Source organism: Aquarana catesbeiana, linkage group LG06, assembly GCF_042186555.1.
Source record: "Aquarana catesbeiana isolate 2022-GZ linkage group LG06, ASM4218655v1, whole genome shotgun sequence".
NCBI lineage: Eukaryota > Metazoa > Chordata > Amphibia > Anura > Ranidae > Aquarana > Aquarana catesbeiana.
The window spans coordinates 151,176,150-151,192,148 of NC_133329.1; the positions used below are offsets into that span (position 1 = coordinate 151,176,150).

The 15,999-nt window shown below is 43.6% G+C and overlaps 1 protein-coding gene across 2 annotated transcripts in view; it reads left to right on the forward strand.

Annotated features, from left to right (window-relative positions):
- The first annotated feature begins 1,438 nt into the window (after nt 1–1,438).
- Nucleotides 1,439–15,999, forward strand: part of DNAH3 (dynein axonemal heavy chain 3) — an 827,768-nt gene continuing 813,207 nt past the window's right edge. The window contains exon 1 of one of the 2 annotated variants that reach the window (XM_073591059.1): nt 1,439–1,548. Coding sequence is in view for 1 of the 2 variants with exons in the window: in XM_073591058.1 (XP_073447159.1) it covers nt 1,867–1,899 (33 nt within the window). In the remaining variant the exon portion in view is untranslated. Of the gene's footprint in view, nt 1,549–1,656; nt 1,900–15,999 lie in introns of those variants that run through there. The other variant, XM_073591058.1, reaches the window with a different exon arrangement.

Consider the following 15,999-nt stretch of genomic DNA (forward strand, 5'->3'; position numbering starts at 1 on the left):
TAGTCCATAGTCCATTTTGGGAGGGAGAAAAAAAGGGTGGTTACGTTTTTACATACTGAGGGACTATGGAGAACGTATGTACAATAGCCACCCTCTATCTATCAGATCACAGCAGCAAAAAAATAAATAAATATAGATATATATATATATATATATATAGGAAAGGATAAGGTACTAGCACAAAAAGCAATAATTCATACGAATGGAAATTAAATAAATAAATAAAAATAAAGTCTATAAACATGCGTTATAATTCCATCAACATGCATTCAGATCTTCTGTGTGCCAATAAATGATCTTCCCAACGTGCCACCATAAATCACCAACCACAGTGAAAAGTGGGCACTCACCATCAAACCAGCATCATAACGCATTTTTATGGACTTCATTTTTTTTTTTTCATGTTCATTTGTGTTTCACTTTTTATGAATTATTGCTTTTTGTGCTGCTTTGTGCTAGCACCTTATCCTTTCCTTTATTTTGCTTATAGAGTGTATTATTTTCACTTTAAAGGGGGCAGCTTCACTGGTTTGAATTTAAGGGTATAAAATGTATAGTTTAGATCTTTGGAAGAGGCTGAGAGCAATAAAAGATACTTTTCAGAATCAAGAATACAAACCTAAATAAAACATTAAAAAAAAAAAAAAAAAAAAAAAAAAGAGTTGTTAGTGTCACCTTAAGGCTAGGTTCAAACTAGCCTGCACAGTAAAACGCAGTCTTTTACCATGAAATCTAAAGTCTGTCAGCACCAGCATGGAGCTGTGCCATGTGCGCACCAGTGTATCACGCAGCTATTTTACATTTTTTTTCTTACTAAAACTTTGTTTATGTCACTGCACACCAGTGTGGTGCATTGGGCTGCTGTATGGTGACATGCGATAGCGATCCAGTGTGGTGTGGGGAAATGCAGACATGCTGCATGTTTCTTCACTGCACTTCAGCGTGCATCACACTCCAGTGTGGAAAAACGCAGGTCACATATGCATATGGTGTGAACGAGCCATAAATCAGTGGAGGTTCTGCAGCATCTGTAACTTGTAAGGGCTCATCCGCAGGGGCGTACTACAGCGTGTATACCCGTGAGAGAGCTACATTTGCCCGCACACGGATGCATGGGTGTTCTGTGTATCCCTGTGCAGCCAATCCTATTCATGCCAATTGGGATGTAGCGGTCGTACAGCCACCATAGCCCCCGCTGACAAACATGGCCCTCGCTTGGGTGTACGATGTGCTACACCTATGTGAACGAGGCCTGACTGACAACTGACCTCCTGAATTAGTGTAAAACATTAAAAAAAGGCAGACTTGGGCTATCTCCTCCCAGCAATCAGGCCACCAAGCAGGCCGAGCAGCTTCCTATTCACATGGAATAGATGTATCAGTTGGTCAGGGGAAGTTGTAAGCAGTCTGTTGCTATGGTTACCATGCCTGCACAGCATGTTTCAGTTTCCTAGTGAAATTCCTATGGGAGTTGTGACTAAGCGGAGCTAGAGGGGTCTTTATATAATCCCCATAACTCACAGCAGGCTCAGTCATTTCTATTGCCAGGTATGTGAAGTGTCCATTTCTTTTTGTCTGTCAGGGGAATAGCACAGAGATTGACAGAGTTAATTGCAGGGCAGGGAGCGATACACAAACACACCTTGTGGTCTGTATGTCCCATAGCACGTTACTTAGTTACCAAAGTTTAGACTGACGCTTTAGAAGTCATTCAGCTCAGGCTTGTATCTAGCACAGGCTGGCTAGTTAGACGCGGCGCAGTAAAAAATAATCCTAAATCTAGACGTGTGATGGGACATTGGATAGGGAAGAGTTGCTGATTTGTACTCAGATTTTGCACTTCTGTCAAGAAACCTTCACATTACAATGCAGTCCTCACTGACTCCGAGGCTGCTCAAGGTAAGGCCATCTTCCTTTTATTAGTCGCTGACTGCTTTAATGTTCGCTTTCTGCTTGACCTATAGACCCCTTTTACACTGAAGGCGTTTTAGCGCTAAAAATAGCGTCTGTAAAGCACCTGAAAAACGTCTCCCCAGTCTGAAAGCCTGAGTGCTTTCACACTGGGGCGGTGTGCTTGCAGGATGATAGAAAAAGTCCTGAAAGCAGCATCTTTGGGGCGGTTTGGGAGTGCTGTATACACTGCGAATGGGCAGCGCTGCTGCAACACGAGCGCTTTTAACCCTTTATTTAGCCGCTAGCAGGGGTTAAAGGAGCACAGCTAGTGTCCGAAAAGCACCGATAAAACTAGTGGCGCTTTACCGCTAACACGGCTGAGCGTGAAAGGGGTAATAATGATCTGGTCATATGCAGCTGTTTGCATTTAAAAGAGGCTGCACTAAGGTTGGCACCTCATCCCTTTAAAACCAAACATATATTACACAGGTTCTGTGGCTGATTAAGATGGTAATTAAACTCACCTGGTGCCTTATTTGCAATAAATTAGCCTCAGAACCTGTATAATTCATATGTATTTGGGTTTAAAGGGATGAGGTGGCAGCCCTAAGCTGCACACGTGCAAATGGAAAATGTAGTGCTTGACCAGAAAATGCCACATTTTACTTGCTGTGCCTGCAATTGAAATTCACCTTTAAGTTGAACAAAACTTGAGAAAATATTCACTACCACCTTCCAGTGATGAGATGGTTAAATCCTGTACCGGCCGCTGTCATCTTCCCCCCGGGCTACCTCCAGATACCGAGTTTCCAGTATCTTGATTGGCTGGAGAGGATGATGTTCATGCATGTGCACAGGAGTCCGTTATTCTGCCACAGTTAGGGCTCGTTCACACAGGAAGTGCCCTCTAAAGAGTGATCTGCATTTGGATTGCTCTTCAAAGGGCATTTGAAAGGAGGTGAGGAGGCGTTATGTTATGTCGCCTTATTTAATCCATAAATGTCACACTACTGCACCGTAATCAAATATAGTTAAGGGGTAGTTGCGCCACAGCTCCATAGGCTTGTATGGGTCGCAGTACCCGCCAAATGTGATATGCGGTTACATTTTTGCTGCCACATCTATACAGATCTTAGCGGCTGCATTTCAATGTTCAGGCAGGCAGTTAGGGGGAAGTAAAACCGCTGCTCAACCACCCGTTTTTATTGCCTTCTAGCCTTTAGAGCTCCCATACGCAGCTTGGTATAATACAACAACAGAAGCCTGGTCAGGAGGCAGCGTGTCTCATTGCAGAAAAGACATGGCATATAGAGCCACCACTCAGTTTTTTACATTTACGATTTAGTTCTGCTTTAATAGGCCCCAAAAAAACACAGTGCAACGCAAAGCAGATCAAGCGCAGCCTCTAAACCGTCACATGTACTCTCCACTAAAGTCAATGGCAAAATGCTGATCTGCGTTTGATGTGTGCTTCAATCACATGCAACATCTCCCACTGACATAAGCCCTAAATACCATTATAGGCTCAACTCACTAGGATGAAAGTCATATTAAATTGTTACTAAATCTAAAAATAAAAACTGCTAAAATAGTAGCTTACCTGCCACTTGTTCCAGCAACAACATTGATTTTCACATTAGCCTCCTCCTGTGTTTGGTTTTTTTAAATGCAGGAGAAATATCTGGGAAGAATAAACACACATTATGCTTTCCAGATCGAGTTCTCCTGTGTTTAAGAGCTCATGTACATGGGTGTATTGGGCCATATAGTGTACATTATTACAGTATACAGCTGTATGCAGGCATACGCTTGTATTTGCATAAGCCTCTGGGCTTTAAATCTCAGTTCAGAGCCATACATCTGTATGTATCTCTATGTATCTGTATGTTCTGTATGTGTGTTCACCTGTACATGTATTTACGCAAGCTGAAATATTCTATTTACACTATATATTTATAGTACACTATATGGTGCAATGCGCCCATGTTCATGAGCCCTTAATATGTGTTTACACACATTTAGATGCATCAGAGTATCTTATCTGCACCTGGACGCACATCATTCTATTTCCGCTAAACTGAATGTACCTAATGTTCAATAAACGACGTGAACTGTAGCATTTAAAATCATTATATGCAATAATTTGCATAGAGAAATGTCCTATAAAGTATGTATAGCAGTGCCAGTATAAATGAAGCCTAAATAACATTATAACCTCAGCTCACTTAGGCCCCTTTCACACTGAGGCGCTGATAAACCGCCAGTAAAACACTTTTGAAGAGCTTTTCAGGCGCTTTTTTTAGCGTAAAAGTGTCTGAAAAGCGCCTCAGTGTGAAAGGGGTCTTAGGCCATTTTCACACAGGCTTTCCAATCAGGTCCGCCTGTCAGTATTTCAGGTGAGGTAGGCCAATGAGGAGGGAGCTACAATAGTCAAGGCGCGAGATAACAAGGGAGTGGATAATGTTTAGTGGTCTCAATGGTTAGAAAGGGACGTATTTTGGAGATATTTTGGAGGTGGACAGTGATTGGATTTGGGGTTGAAAAGGACAGGTCAGAGTCTAGGATTACACCTAGTACCTTGGCATGAGGGGAGGCACTGATGGTTGTATTATTGATCTTGATGGAGAAGTCAGGGGGAGGGGCACGGGCTGGAGGAAAGATTGAGTTTTAGAAAGATTAAGTTTGAGGAATTGGTGTGACATCTATATTGATATGTCAGTTAGTAAAAAAAAAAAAAAAAAAAATGTAGACATTTCTAAAACTCTGTTTTCACTTTGTCTAAATGGGGTACTGAGTGTAGATTACCACTTGCTTACTGGGCACCTAAACCCCCCTCCTGCCCAGACCAATTTTCAGCTTTCAGCGCTGTCACTCTTTGAACAACAATTGCGCGGTCATACAACACTGTACCCAAATGAAATTTTTATCATTTTTTTCCCACAAATAGAGCCTTTTTTCATGGTATTTGATCACCTCTGGGTTTTTTATCTTTTGTTAAAAAAATAAAAAAAGACTGATTTAAAAAAAAAAAAAATACAAAACGGTTTTTATATTTTGTTAATAAATTTTGCAAACAGGTAATTTTTCTCCTTCGTTGGTGTACGCTGATGAGGCTGCATTGAAGGGCACCGATAGGCTGCATTGATGGGCACTAATAGGCAGCATTGGTGGGTACTGTTAGGTGACATTGGTGGGCACTGATGGGTGACACTGGGCGGCACTGAAGGGTATTGATAGGTGGCACTAATAGGTGGCACTGATAGCGGGCACTGATTGGTGGCAGTGATGGGCACTGCTAGATGGCACTGATGAGGCACCACTGGTGGACATTGATAGATGGCACTCATGGGCATTGATAGGTGGCACTGATTGCTGGCACTTATGTACTGGTGGGCACTGATTCATGGCACTGTGGACACTGGCAGGTGGCACTGGCGGGCACAGATGAGGCGGCTTCGCCTCTTCCTCTTCGGGACCGATGTCCCTTGCACAGAAGCCGGTGATCGGCTTTTTTTCTCCTCACGCTGAGGAGAAAAAGATGATTACCGATCTTCTGTTTACATCACTTGATCAGCTGTCATTGGCTGACAGCTGATCACGTGGTAAGAAGCTGGGATCAGCCCCTTACTCTGAGCTGTGATCACCCAAGTCTCACCCAAGTCTCATTGACTTGGTGAGCACAGCAGAACTCCGCTTTAATGAGAAAGTAAAATGAATTCAAACAACTGTAGTATCAGGCAGCAACATGACAAAATTGAAAAAAGTGAAGGGGGTCTGAATACTTTATGAATGCACTGGACTGTATACATTTGTCACTATGTTTGAGGAAGGAAACCCGCGTGGCACTAAAATGTTGGCATTAGCTTTCCAATGCAAATTTTTTGACAATAAAACACTAACTTTCCTATGCAGTGCTGGTGACCTTTTGATGCTTTACAAAACTGTTTGCAGAGGAACTTCATCCCCCTTACTTTTTTTGCTCAACATACAGTACTAATATGCCACGAATATCTAGCATAGTCCTGCTGAGATCCGCAGCTCCACCAATACATGCCATTATGAGCCAGCTGTCACTTCCAGGTCTTTACAGCTGCCCCCCAATGACAAGACTCTGGGTCTTTCTCCCTACAACAGATCATTTAACTTTGTGCCACTTTAAGTTGACCATACATTGGTAGATTTTTGAACAAAAATTCTTATGCCGCGTACACACAGTCGGACTTTTTGTCTACAAAAGTCCCACGGACGCCAACAGACCAATCCGATCGTGTGTGGGCTTCCCCGGACTTTCAGCGGACTTTTCCAGCAGCAAATCTGATGGACTTTAGATTTGGAACATGTTTCAAATCTTTATGTTGTAACTCCGCCGGACCCAGAAATCCGCTCGTCTGTATGCTAGTCCGACGGACAAAAACCGACGCTAGGGCAGCTATTGGCTACTGGCTATCAACTTCCTTATTTTAGTCCGGTGTACATCATCACGTACGAATCCGTCGGACTTTTGTGTGATCGTATGTAGGCAAGTGCGTTCGTTAGAAAGTCCTCCGCAAGTCCGCCAAAAGTCCGTCGAAAGTTTGTCGGACGGGCTGTCGAACTTTTGTAGCCGAAAAGTCCGACCGTGTGTACGCCCCATAACAAACTTTCCTACGAAACTTCTCAGTACATTTGATGACTTGACAAATGTCATTTGAAAGTACTTCAAAAATGTGTCTGCTTTTAACAATTGATTTTTGAAATGAATGGACTTTAATAAGCGAAATACACTGTTTGAAACATGTTGTTTCGAGAAACATGTCCTGCTTTTTCGAATTTTCTCGTCACTGTATTAGAAAATGAATGTCGACTTGACCCCACTGATAACTGAAAAATTGAATGAACTTTACTAAAATTAAAATTTTTTAACAAAATTTTACTAGATCATGGCCAGTTTTATTGATTCTTTCCAGTCCACAATCTCTTTATTAACAGTCCCCAGCCCGATGCCCTGTGTCAGGGATACATTAATAAACGTCTTTCCCTTTTGAGAGTCAGCAGTCTGAGAGCTGCTAGCTCCCAATCCTGGCTGTCACTGACAGCTGAGATCTCCATTGACGATTGGAATCCAGTCAGCCCATGGTGTTGAGCACCGATTTATTGTAGAGCAATTGTCCCTGGAAAGTTTCTTCACCTCCATTTTCTGCGTCTCCCGTGGTGCTCAGTGCTCACCCTTTGACCACCTATATTGCTACTGTGTCCTTTAGTGGTATGGGGGGGGGGGGGGGGGGGTAGTGGGAGTAACTGAGTGCTGTGGGAAATACAGGAGATGAATACTGCTGGAAGTGCTGGTTTTTGAAGAGTCTTTGGAGGACATTTTCTCTGTAATGGATCAGTGTTTTGTGTCATGGGTAGCAGGAGTGCTACCTTCTTTTGACTCCTTTCTTACAGGCTTTCCTGTCAGTTTTTCATACAAGGCTATGGGTAGGTGGGTATAAACTAGGGTTGCACCGATACCACTTTTTAAGACCGAGTGCTAGTACTGATACTTTTTTAAAGTACCGATTAGCGATTATTTTTTTAAAATGTCATGTGACAGTGGCACTAATATGCAGCACTGATAGGTGGCACGGATGAGCACTGGACGGCATTGGTGGTCTAAACAGACCGCCGACTATGGTGAGACCCCTGACATCTCCCCTTTGAGACAGAGAAAGGGACTGAGGATAGAGATTCCCCAGTCCCTTTCTCTGCAGCCTCAGCTGCACTGAAGATGAATGGACAGGAGACAGAGGCTCCTCTCCATTCCTAAACGGAAGCCTCGTAAACACAGTTTACAATGCTCAGTTATGAATGGACAGAGTCAGTGACTCTGTCCATTCAGAAAAGAAGGGAGCCGGTAAACGACATATATACCGCCTCCTTCCTCCACTCATCATCCTAAAAGATCTGGGAGGGGGGGGGAGGGAGCACAGAGGGGGATCAGGGAAGGACACGGGGGGACCGGATGAGCACACAGAGGAGCACATGGAGTAGGACAAAGAGGGGGGACCAAAGGAGGACACGGGGGGGGGGGGGGGGACCAGATGAGCACACAGAGGAGCACATGTCGGAGGACACAGAAGGGGACCGGAGAAAGACATGGGGGGGACCGGATAAGCACACGGAGGAGGACACACAGGGGGACCGGAGGAGAACACAGAGGAGGACAAAGGGGGGGACTGGACCGGAGGAGGACACGGGGGGGGGGGGGACTGGACCGGAGGAGGACGGGGGGGGGAGCACACGGAGGAGGGCGCAGAGGGGGACCGGAGGAGAACACAGAGGAGCACACAGAGGGGGACCGGACTGGAGGAGGACATGGGAGCTTGATGAGCACACAGAGGAGCACATGGAGGAGGACACGGAAGGGGACCGGGAGGACACGGGGGACCAGAGGAGCGCATGGAGGACACAGGGGACAGTCAAGAATGATTAGTGTGGCGATGGGGTGAGTTACAATCACCGATCTCCCTGCGCGGCTTTCAACAAAGCAGCTGAAAGCCACAGAGGAGGAGACGGAGCTGTCAGCTGCTTATTTGAAAGCCATGCACGGAGATCGGTGATTGTAACTCTCCCCACCACCGCACCGATCATTCCTGACTGTCCAAGTATCAGGTCAAGTATCGGAGCATTTGCACGAGTACAAGTACTCATGAAAATGCTCGTATTGGCACCGATACCAATACTAGTATCGGTATCGGTGCAATCCTAGTATAAACGGCTGTGGGTCTGCTTACATCCACCTACCTCTGAGTCTGTCCAGGTATTTTTTTGTTTCTCAGTACCTAAACATGACAGTTTAGCAGTATAAACAGACACAATTCCATTTACAAGCCTATAGATCTAACACAGGTCTGCAAATGCACATTGTCAAAATGTGGACAATAAACCTGAATGGACATCTTTATTTGGAATTCCATTTAAGCAAGAGGGTTGCTTTTAAGTGTATATACTGGCAACATAGCGTAAAAAGACTGTCTTCTCTGATCCTTCCCTTCTTCCCCAGTCCCCAAACCATCTCTAGATAGTACAGAGGCTAGGGGACAAGCTCAGCACAAGCACATGCTCAGTTTGGTGTGTATTGCTAGAGGGTTTTTTTTTTTTTTTTTTTTTTTTTTTTGGGAGGGTGCATGTGATTAGCACAGGATCAATCAGCACTGTCCAGACAGCGGGTCAGGGTCCTGCATCCTCATAGGACAATCATAGAAGAATGAAAACTCCTCCTACAAGCTTTAACCAGACACTGATAGAAGTCACAAGACTGCTCTAACTGCTGATGATAAAAGGTATTTAACAGTTTATATTTACTAAAACTATTGCATTTCTATGTTCTGTGTACTGTGGGAGACCAGATATAGTGAAGGCAGGGTCCTGGGTTTAGTAACACTTTAAATAGCATATTGTATTCTGTTTTATTTATTGCTTTACTGCTAAACATACCAGTTGATCCTGGCAGTAAATGAAGGAGTTTGAGCTTTTTGTATAACGGTGACGTTACTTATGCAGCCTTTCTAATTCTCCACAGTGATGTAAGTTTTTAGTCTGTGCAGCAGCCGCAGAACTACAAGATCATGTGGTGATGCATCCTCAAGGCTTTATGGAAAATGAAAATTAATGTTCATGCCTCAATTGGTTTAGCAGCTTGTATATTCAGTAAGATCACTTGACTGTGTCTTTTAAGATCCCCTTTTTTGCCTCCAGGTATCATTTACTTTAATTGAAGGCCATAATGTAATTTTGTTTTCTGACATTCCATAAACGTTTCCTAGCTACTAAACAAATGTCTCAATTACACTGGCTTGTGGTTAGAATGTTGCCTACTTGCTGGTAAGACATTGGGCATTGGAGGTGGAGGAGGAGCTGTAAAGAGGGTTGCTAGAGATGGAAGAAAGAAGCAGCACACAGGGGTGTTTGAACCGGAGGGGGCAAGGGGACATAAGGGACAATGGAGGTACAGGAGGGGAAAGATAGGAAGAGCAGTATTGTGGTGGAGGAAATAGGTAATATGATGGGGGGTTATCAAAGACACGAGGAACGGTATGGTTGGTGCTGGAGGCAGATGGGAGAAGAAATTCACTGGCGGCACTGAAAACAGATCAGAAGAGCAATACCAGGGGGATGCTAAGGAAAGGGGAAGTATCCCAGATAGCAAGCAATTGAGCTGCAAGTTTGAAAATGACTTGCTAAGCTATTGCTAAACTTTCCAGGCTTCACAAGCTTGTTACACAATTGCAGCAAGTCCACATTGCATGACTCCGGGTCAACTTTCTTTGCAAACATTTTGCAAGTCTGCTGCAATTTCTGGTTCAGTTACGTTGTGCAATAGGCATCCCACCACAAGGGTCACTGTGGCTGAATGTTCATGCTGTACACTTGCAGAGCTCTTGCTGTGGACTCACCACTGCAACTTTGCTCTTGCTAGAGACTTGGCACACAAATGTGTTACACATTGGAAAAGTGTCAACTAGAACTTGTGCTTCAAGTGTACAACTTGCCAATGAAATTGTGCAACAAGACTTACAATTCAACACTGCTTCAAATTATTGGCAAGCTATACTTGCTATTTGCGATAGTGGTGCTGTATATAATTTCTGTATTTTCAAAAAAAAAAAATACATTCAATTTCTTTTTCTGCCTTTAAATATTAATAAATTGCATTTATATTTAACCTAAAAATTGTCTGCCATACAGCAGCAAAAACATCTAAAGGATTTCTTTGTCAAATTTTGTTTATTGAAGTTTTATAAGTCAGGGAACAGGTTCAAAAGCAATACAGGAATATACAATAGTAAGGTACAGTATAACATTATTATATGACAAAAGATAAAGTTGTCTCTTACTTTAAACAAAAAATTGTCAACTTACCACTGACCACGCAAATATGCCCTGAGCTAGAAATACAATAATGTAGCAGGGGTTCCCCAAGACATGAAAATGATTTCAAGGGTATTAAAAGTTTGAGAAAGTTTGCTCTAAATTGTGAGGATTATTTTCCTGTAGTGACATCAAGGAATATGCTTCCTGGTTTTGTGTGTTTTGTGTTGAGGAAGCATGGCTGATTTCACAATGCTGTTTGCAGCTGCCACAGCTGCGTCTTCAGTGTCTTATTAGTGTAGCCAAGTCCCGGGGCCCCTGAGGCCTAATGCCCCGTACACACGGTCGGTTTTTCCGAAGGAAAATGTGTGATAGGACCTTGTTGTTGGAAATTCCGACCGTGTGTAGGCTCCATCACACATTTTCCATTGGACAGACAAAGTTTGAGAGCAGGATATAAAATTTTCCGACAACAAAATCCGTTGTCGGAAATTCTGATCGTGTGTACACAAATCCGACGGACAAAGTGCCACGCATGCTCAGAATAAATAAAGAGATGAAAGCTATTGGCCACTGCCCCGTTTATAGTCCCGACGTACGTGTTTTACGTCACCGCGTTTAGAACGATCGGATTTTCCGACAACTTTGTGTGACCGTGTGTATGCAAGACAAGTTTGAGCCAACATCCGTCGGAAAAAATCCTAGGATTTTTTTCTGCGGCTTTTATTTTTTGCAATATAAACGGAAAAAGACCGAAAATTTTGAAAAAAAATGATATTTTCTACTTTTTGTTATAAAAAAAAAATCCAATAAACTCAATTTTAGTCATACATTTAGGCCAAAATGTATTCGGCCACATGTCTTTGGTAAAAAAAATTTCAATAAGCGTATATTTATTGGTTTGCGCAAAAGTTATAGCGTCTACAAACAAAGGGTACATTTTCTGGAATTTACACAGCTTTTATTTTATGACTGCCTATGTCATTTCTTGAGGTGCTAAACTGGCAGGGCAGTACAAACCCCTCCCAAATGACCCCATTTTGGAAAGTAGACACCCCAAGGAAATTGCTGAGAGGCATGTTGAGCCCATTGAATATTAATTTTTTTTTGTCCCAAGTGATTGAATAATGACAAAAAAAAAAAAAAATACAAAAAGTTGTCACTAAATGATATATTGCTCACACAGGCCATGGGCATATGTGGAATTGCACCCCAAAATACATTTAGCTGCTTCTCCTGAGTACGGGGATACCACATGTGTGGGACTTTTTGGGAGCCTATCCGCGTACGGGGCCCCGAAAACCAATCACCGCCTTCAGGATTTCTAAGGGCGTAAATTTTTGATTTCACTCCTCACTACCTATTACAGTTTTGAAGGCCATAAAATGCCCAGATGGCACAAACCCCCCCAAATGACCCCATTTTGGAAAGTAGACGCCCCAAGCTATTTGCTGAGAGGCATGGTGAGTATTTTGCAGCTCTCAATTGTTTTTGAAAATGAAGAAAGACAAGAAAAAACATTTTTTTTTTTTTCTTTTTTCAATTTGTAAAACTTTGTGACAAAAAGTGAGGTCTGCAAAATACTCACTATACCTCTCAGCAAATAGCTTGGGGTGTCTACTTTCCAAAATGGGGTCATTTGGGGGGGGGGGGGGGTTTGTGCCACCTGGGCATTCCATGGCCTCCGAAACTGTGATAGGCAGTGAAGAGTGAAATCAAAAATTTACGCCCTTAGAAAGCCTGAAGGCAGTGCTTGATTTTCGGGGTCCCGTACGCGGCTAGGCTCCCAAAAAGTCTCCCTGTCTCAGGAGAAGCAACGGAATGTATTTTGGGGTGTAATTTCACATATTCCCATGGCATGTTTGAGCAATATATCATTTAGTGACAACTTTGTGCAAAAAAAAAAAAAATTGTCTCTTTCCCGCAACTTGTGTCACAATATAAAATATTCCATGGACTCGACATGCCTCTCAGCAAATAGCTTGGGGTGTCTACTTTCCAAAATAGGGTCATTTGGGGGGGGGGGGGTTTGAACTGTCCTGGCATTTTATGCACAACATTTAGAAGCTTATGTCACACATAACCCACTCTTCTAACCACTTGAAGACAAAGCCCTTTCTGACACTTTTTGTTTACATGCAAAAATATTTTTTTTTGCAAGAAAATTATTTTGAACCCCCCAAACATTATATATTTTTTTAAAGCAAATGCCCTACAGATTAAAATGGTGGGTGTTTCATTTTTTTTTTCACACAGTATTTGCGCAGCGATTTTTCAAACGCATTTTTTGGGGAAAAAACACACTTTTTTAAAATTTTAATGCGCTAAAACACACTATATTGCCCAAATGTTTGATGAAATAAAAAAGATGATCTTAGGCCGAGTACATGGATACCAAACATGACATGCTTTACAATTACGCACAAACGTGTAGTGGCAACAAATTAAATACATTTTTAAAAGCCTTTAAAAGCCTTTACAGGTTACCACTTTAGATTTACAGAGGAGGTCTACTGCTAAAATTACTGCACTCGATCTGACCTTCGCGGTGATACCTCACATGTATGGTGCAATTGCTGTTTACATTTGACGACAGACCGATGCTTGCGTTCGCCTTAGTGCGAGAGCAGGGGGCGACAGGGGTGCTTTATTTATTTTTATTGTTATCTCAGGGAATGTAAATATCCCCTATGATAGCAATAGGTAGTGACAGGTACTCTTTTTTGAAAAAATTAGGGTCTATTAGACCCTAGATCTCTCCTCTGCCCTCAAAGCATCTGACCACACCAAGATCGGTGTGATAAAATGCTTTCCCAATTTCCCAATGGCGTTGTTTACATCCGGCGAAATCTAAGTCATGAATTGCTCGTAGCTTCTGGTTTCTTAGGCCATAGAGATGTTTGGAGCCACTCTGGTCTCTGATCAGCTCTATGGTCAGCTGGCTGAATCACCGGCTGCATTCTCAGGTTCCCTGTTGAGACAGGAGAGCCAGAGAAAAACACGGAAGACAGTGGGGGGGGGGCATTCCCTCCCACTGCTTGTAAAAGCAGTCTAGAGGCTAATTAGCCACTAGGATTGCTTTTACATGAAAGCCGACCGCTGGCTGAAAAGAATGATACCAAGATGATACCTAAACCTGCAGGCATCATTCTGGTATAACCACTCAAAGTCGTGAATTGCATACCTGAAGACAAAAAAATGGTTAACAATAAAACACAGTAAACGGTAAAGTATAAAAAATTGCATACCTGAAAAGCAAACATGATAAAACATAATAACAATAAAACATTGCAGAATAGAATACAGTAAAAAAGAGCAGAACAATAGAGAGAGAGAACAATAAAACGACAACTATTTTTTTTTTATTTTATATATATATTTTTTTTTTTTTACACTTTTTTTTTGTAACTACCGTATTTATCGGCATATAACACGCACTTTTTTCCCCTGAAAATCAGGGGGAAATCGTGGGTGCGTGTTATAGGCCGATCCCCGCCGATTTTGTGTTATCGGAGCGATCGCGGCAATTGCCGCGGTCGCCGCCGACATACACAGCCGTGGGTAGATTCAAATATGACGGAGCCGAGATACACATACCCGAGTGTTCTCGGCTTTTTTCGGCGCCGCTCACAGTCACGCCCAGTCCCGCCCTATGATGGATATAACACAGGTCCAGGGGCGGGACTGGGCGTGACGGCGGCGCCGAAAAAAGCAGAGAACACTTGGGTATGTGTATCTCAGCTCCGACGAATCCCTGCAGTCTCGGCGCCATATTTGAATCTAATCTATCACAAAGCTGCACTGACATGGCTGGATTGGGGCAAAGTTGCACGGGCAAGGCTGCACTGGGGCAAAGCTGCACTGACAAGGCTGCACTGACAAGACTGCACTGGGGCAAGGCTGCACTGACACTGAAAAGGCTGCAGATGGACAGATAAGGCTGCATTGATGGGCATTTTAATGTAAGTTTTTTTCCTTAAACTTCCCTCCTAAATTTTTTTTTCCTTAAAATTCCCTCCTAAACTTGGGGTGCGTGTTATACGCTGGCGCGTGTTATACGCCGATAAATACGGTAACTTTTATAACTGTAACCGGTTCCAGGTTCGGGTCTCTCAAAATGCGATGGCATCTTGGGAGACCCTGTGAAAGTGTGCCTAGTCTGTGCAATGCTGTACCCTACGTTAATACTCAACTAGTGTATGGTAGCGTTCAAAACATTCACCAATGCAAAAACCAGGATTGTCAGGACAGGAGGGACAATAATAGGAGGTGTCACGCCTATATCCGCGCTTGCTGCAGACACAACATCTTTTTTGGGGGGGTTCCTTGGGTAGGGGTACTCGGGAGGACATAAAAATGCCTCTCATGCAGCCGACTGCATTTGGTTGGGGATGTGAATGGGGGAAGTACGTGTGCTGCAGAAGTGGTGGGTTCCTAATTAGGATTGGCGAATGCAGCAGGAAGGGCATTATGGGCACGACGGGCCTGTGTTTGTCTTCTTCTTGGTGGCAGCAGGACAGTACTTGTGCTTGCCACCTCACCAGCTTGAACTGCACTTATGGGACTCGCCACGTCACCAAGTGTTACTGCAGTGCTGGTTTGACTACGACCGGGGTATACTAGGCCGCTGGTGCTTGCCAGTTCACCAAAACGCTGCCAAAAAAACTGTTAGCGATCGCAGGGATCAGGCCTGACTCTGCGAACGCTGCAGTTATGCGTTTAGTGTTCTGGGCGGAGGGGCAAACCGTATACTGCTGGGGACGCTAATATAGATCTGATCGGATCAGATATTGATCCGTTCAGGCACTATACCACTAAGGGAGGCGTATGCTGCGTGCGTGGGTGTTAGCGGTACTGGCGCTAATCTGAAGCTGCCTGGGGCAACGCATATCACCGCCGGGCGATCAGGGGGCTAAACCTTTATTCGGTAATAAACAGCGGGTGCCCTGACACTATAAAAAATAAACGAACTAACCAGCGTCACCCGTAACGGTTATACGGTGATCAGTGGTGAAAGGATTAACTAGGCGGCAATCAAGGGGTTAAAACCTTTTATTAGGTAGTATATGGGGGTCCCTGACGCTATAAAACGCTGACAGCGAACCTAAATATTTACCTCCCTAACTAGCGTCACCAGTGACACTAATACAGCGATCAGAAAAACGATTGCTTAGTGACACTGGCGACGGGGGGTGATCAAGGGGTTAAAACTTTATTAGGGGGGGTTAGGGGGGTACCCTAGACCTAAAGGGGGCTAACCCTAACTGCTCTAACACA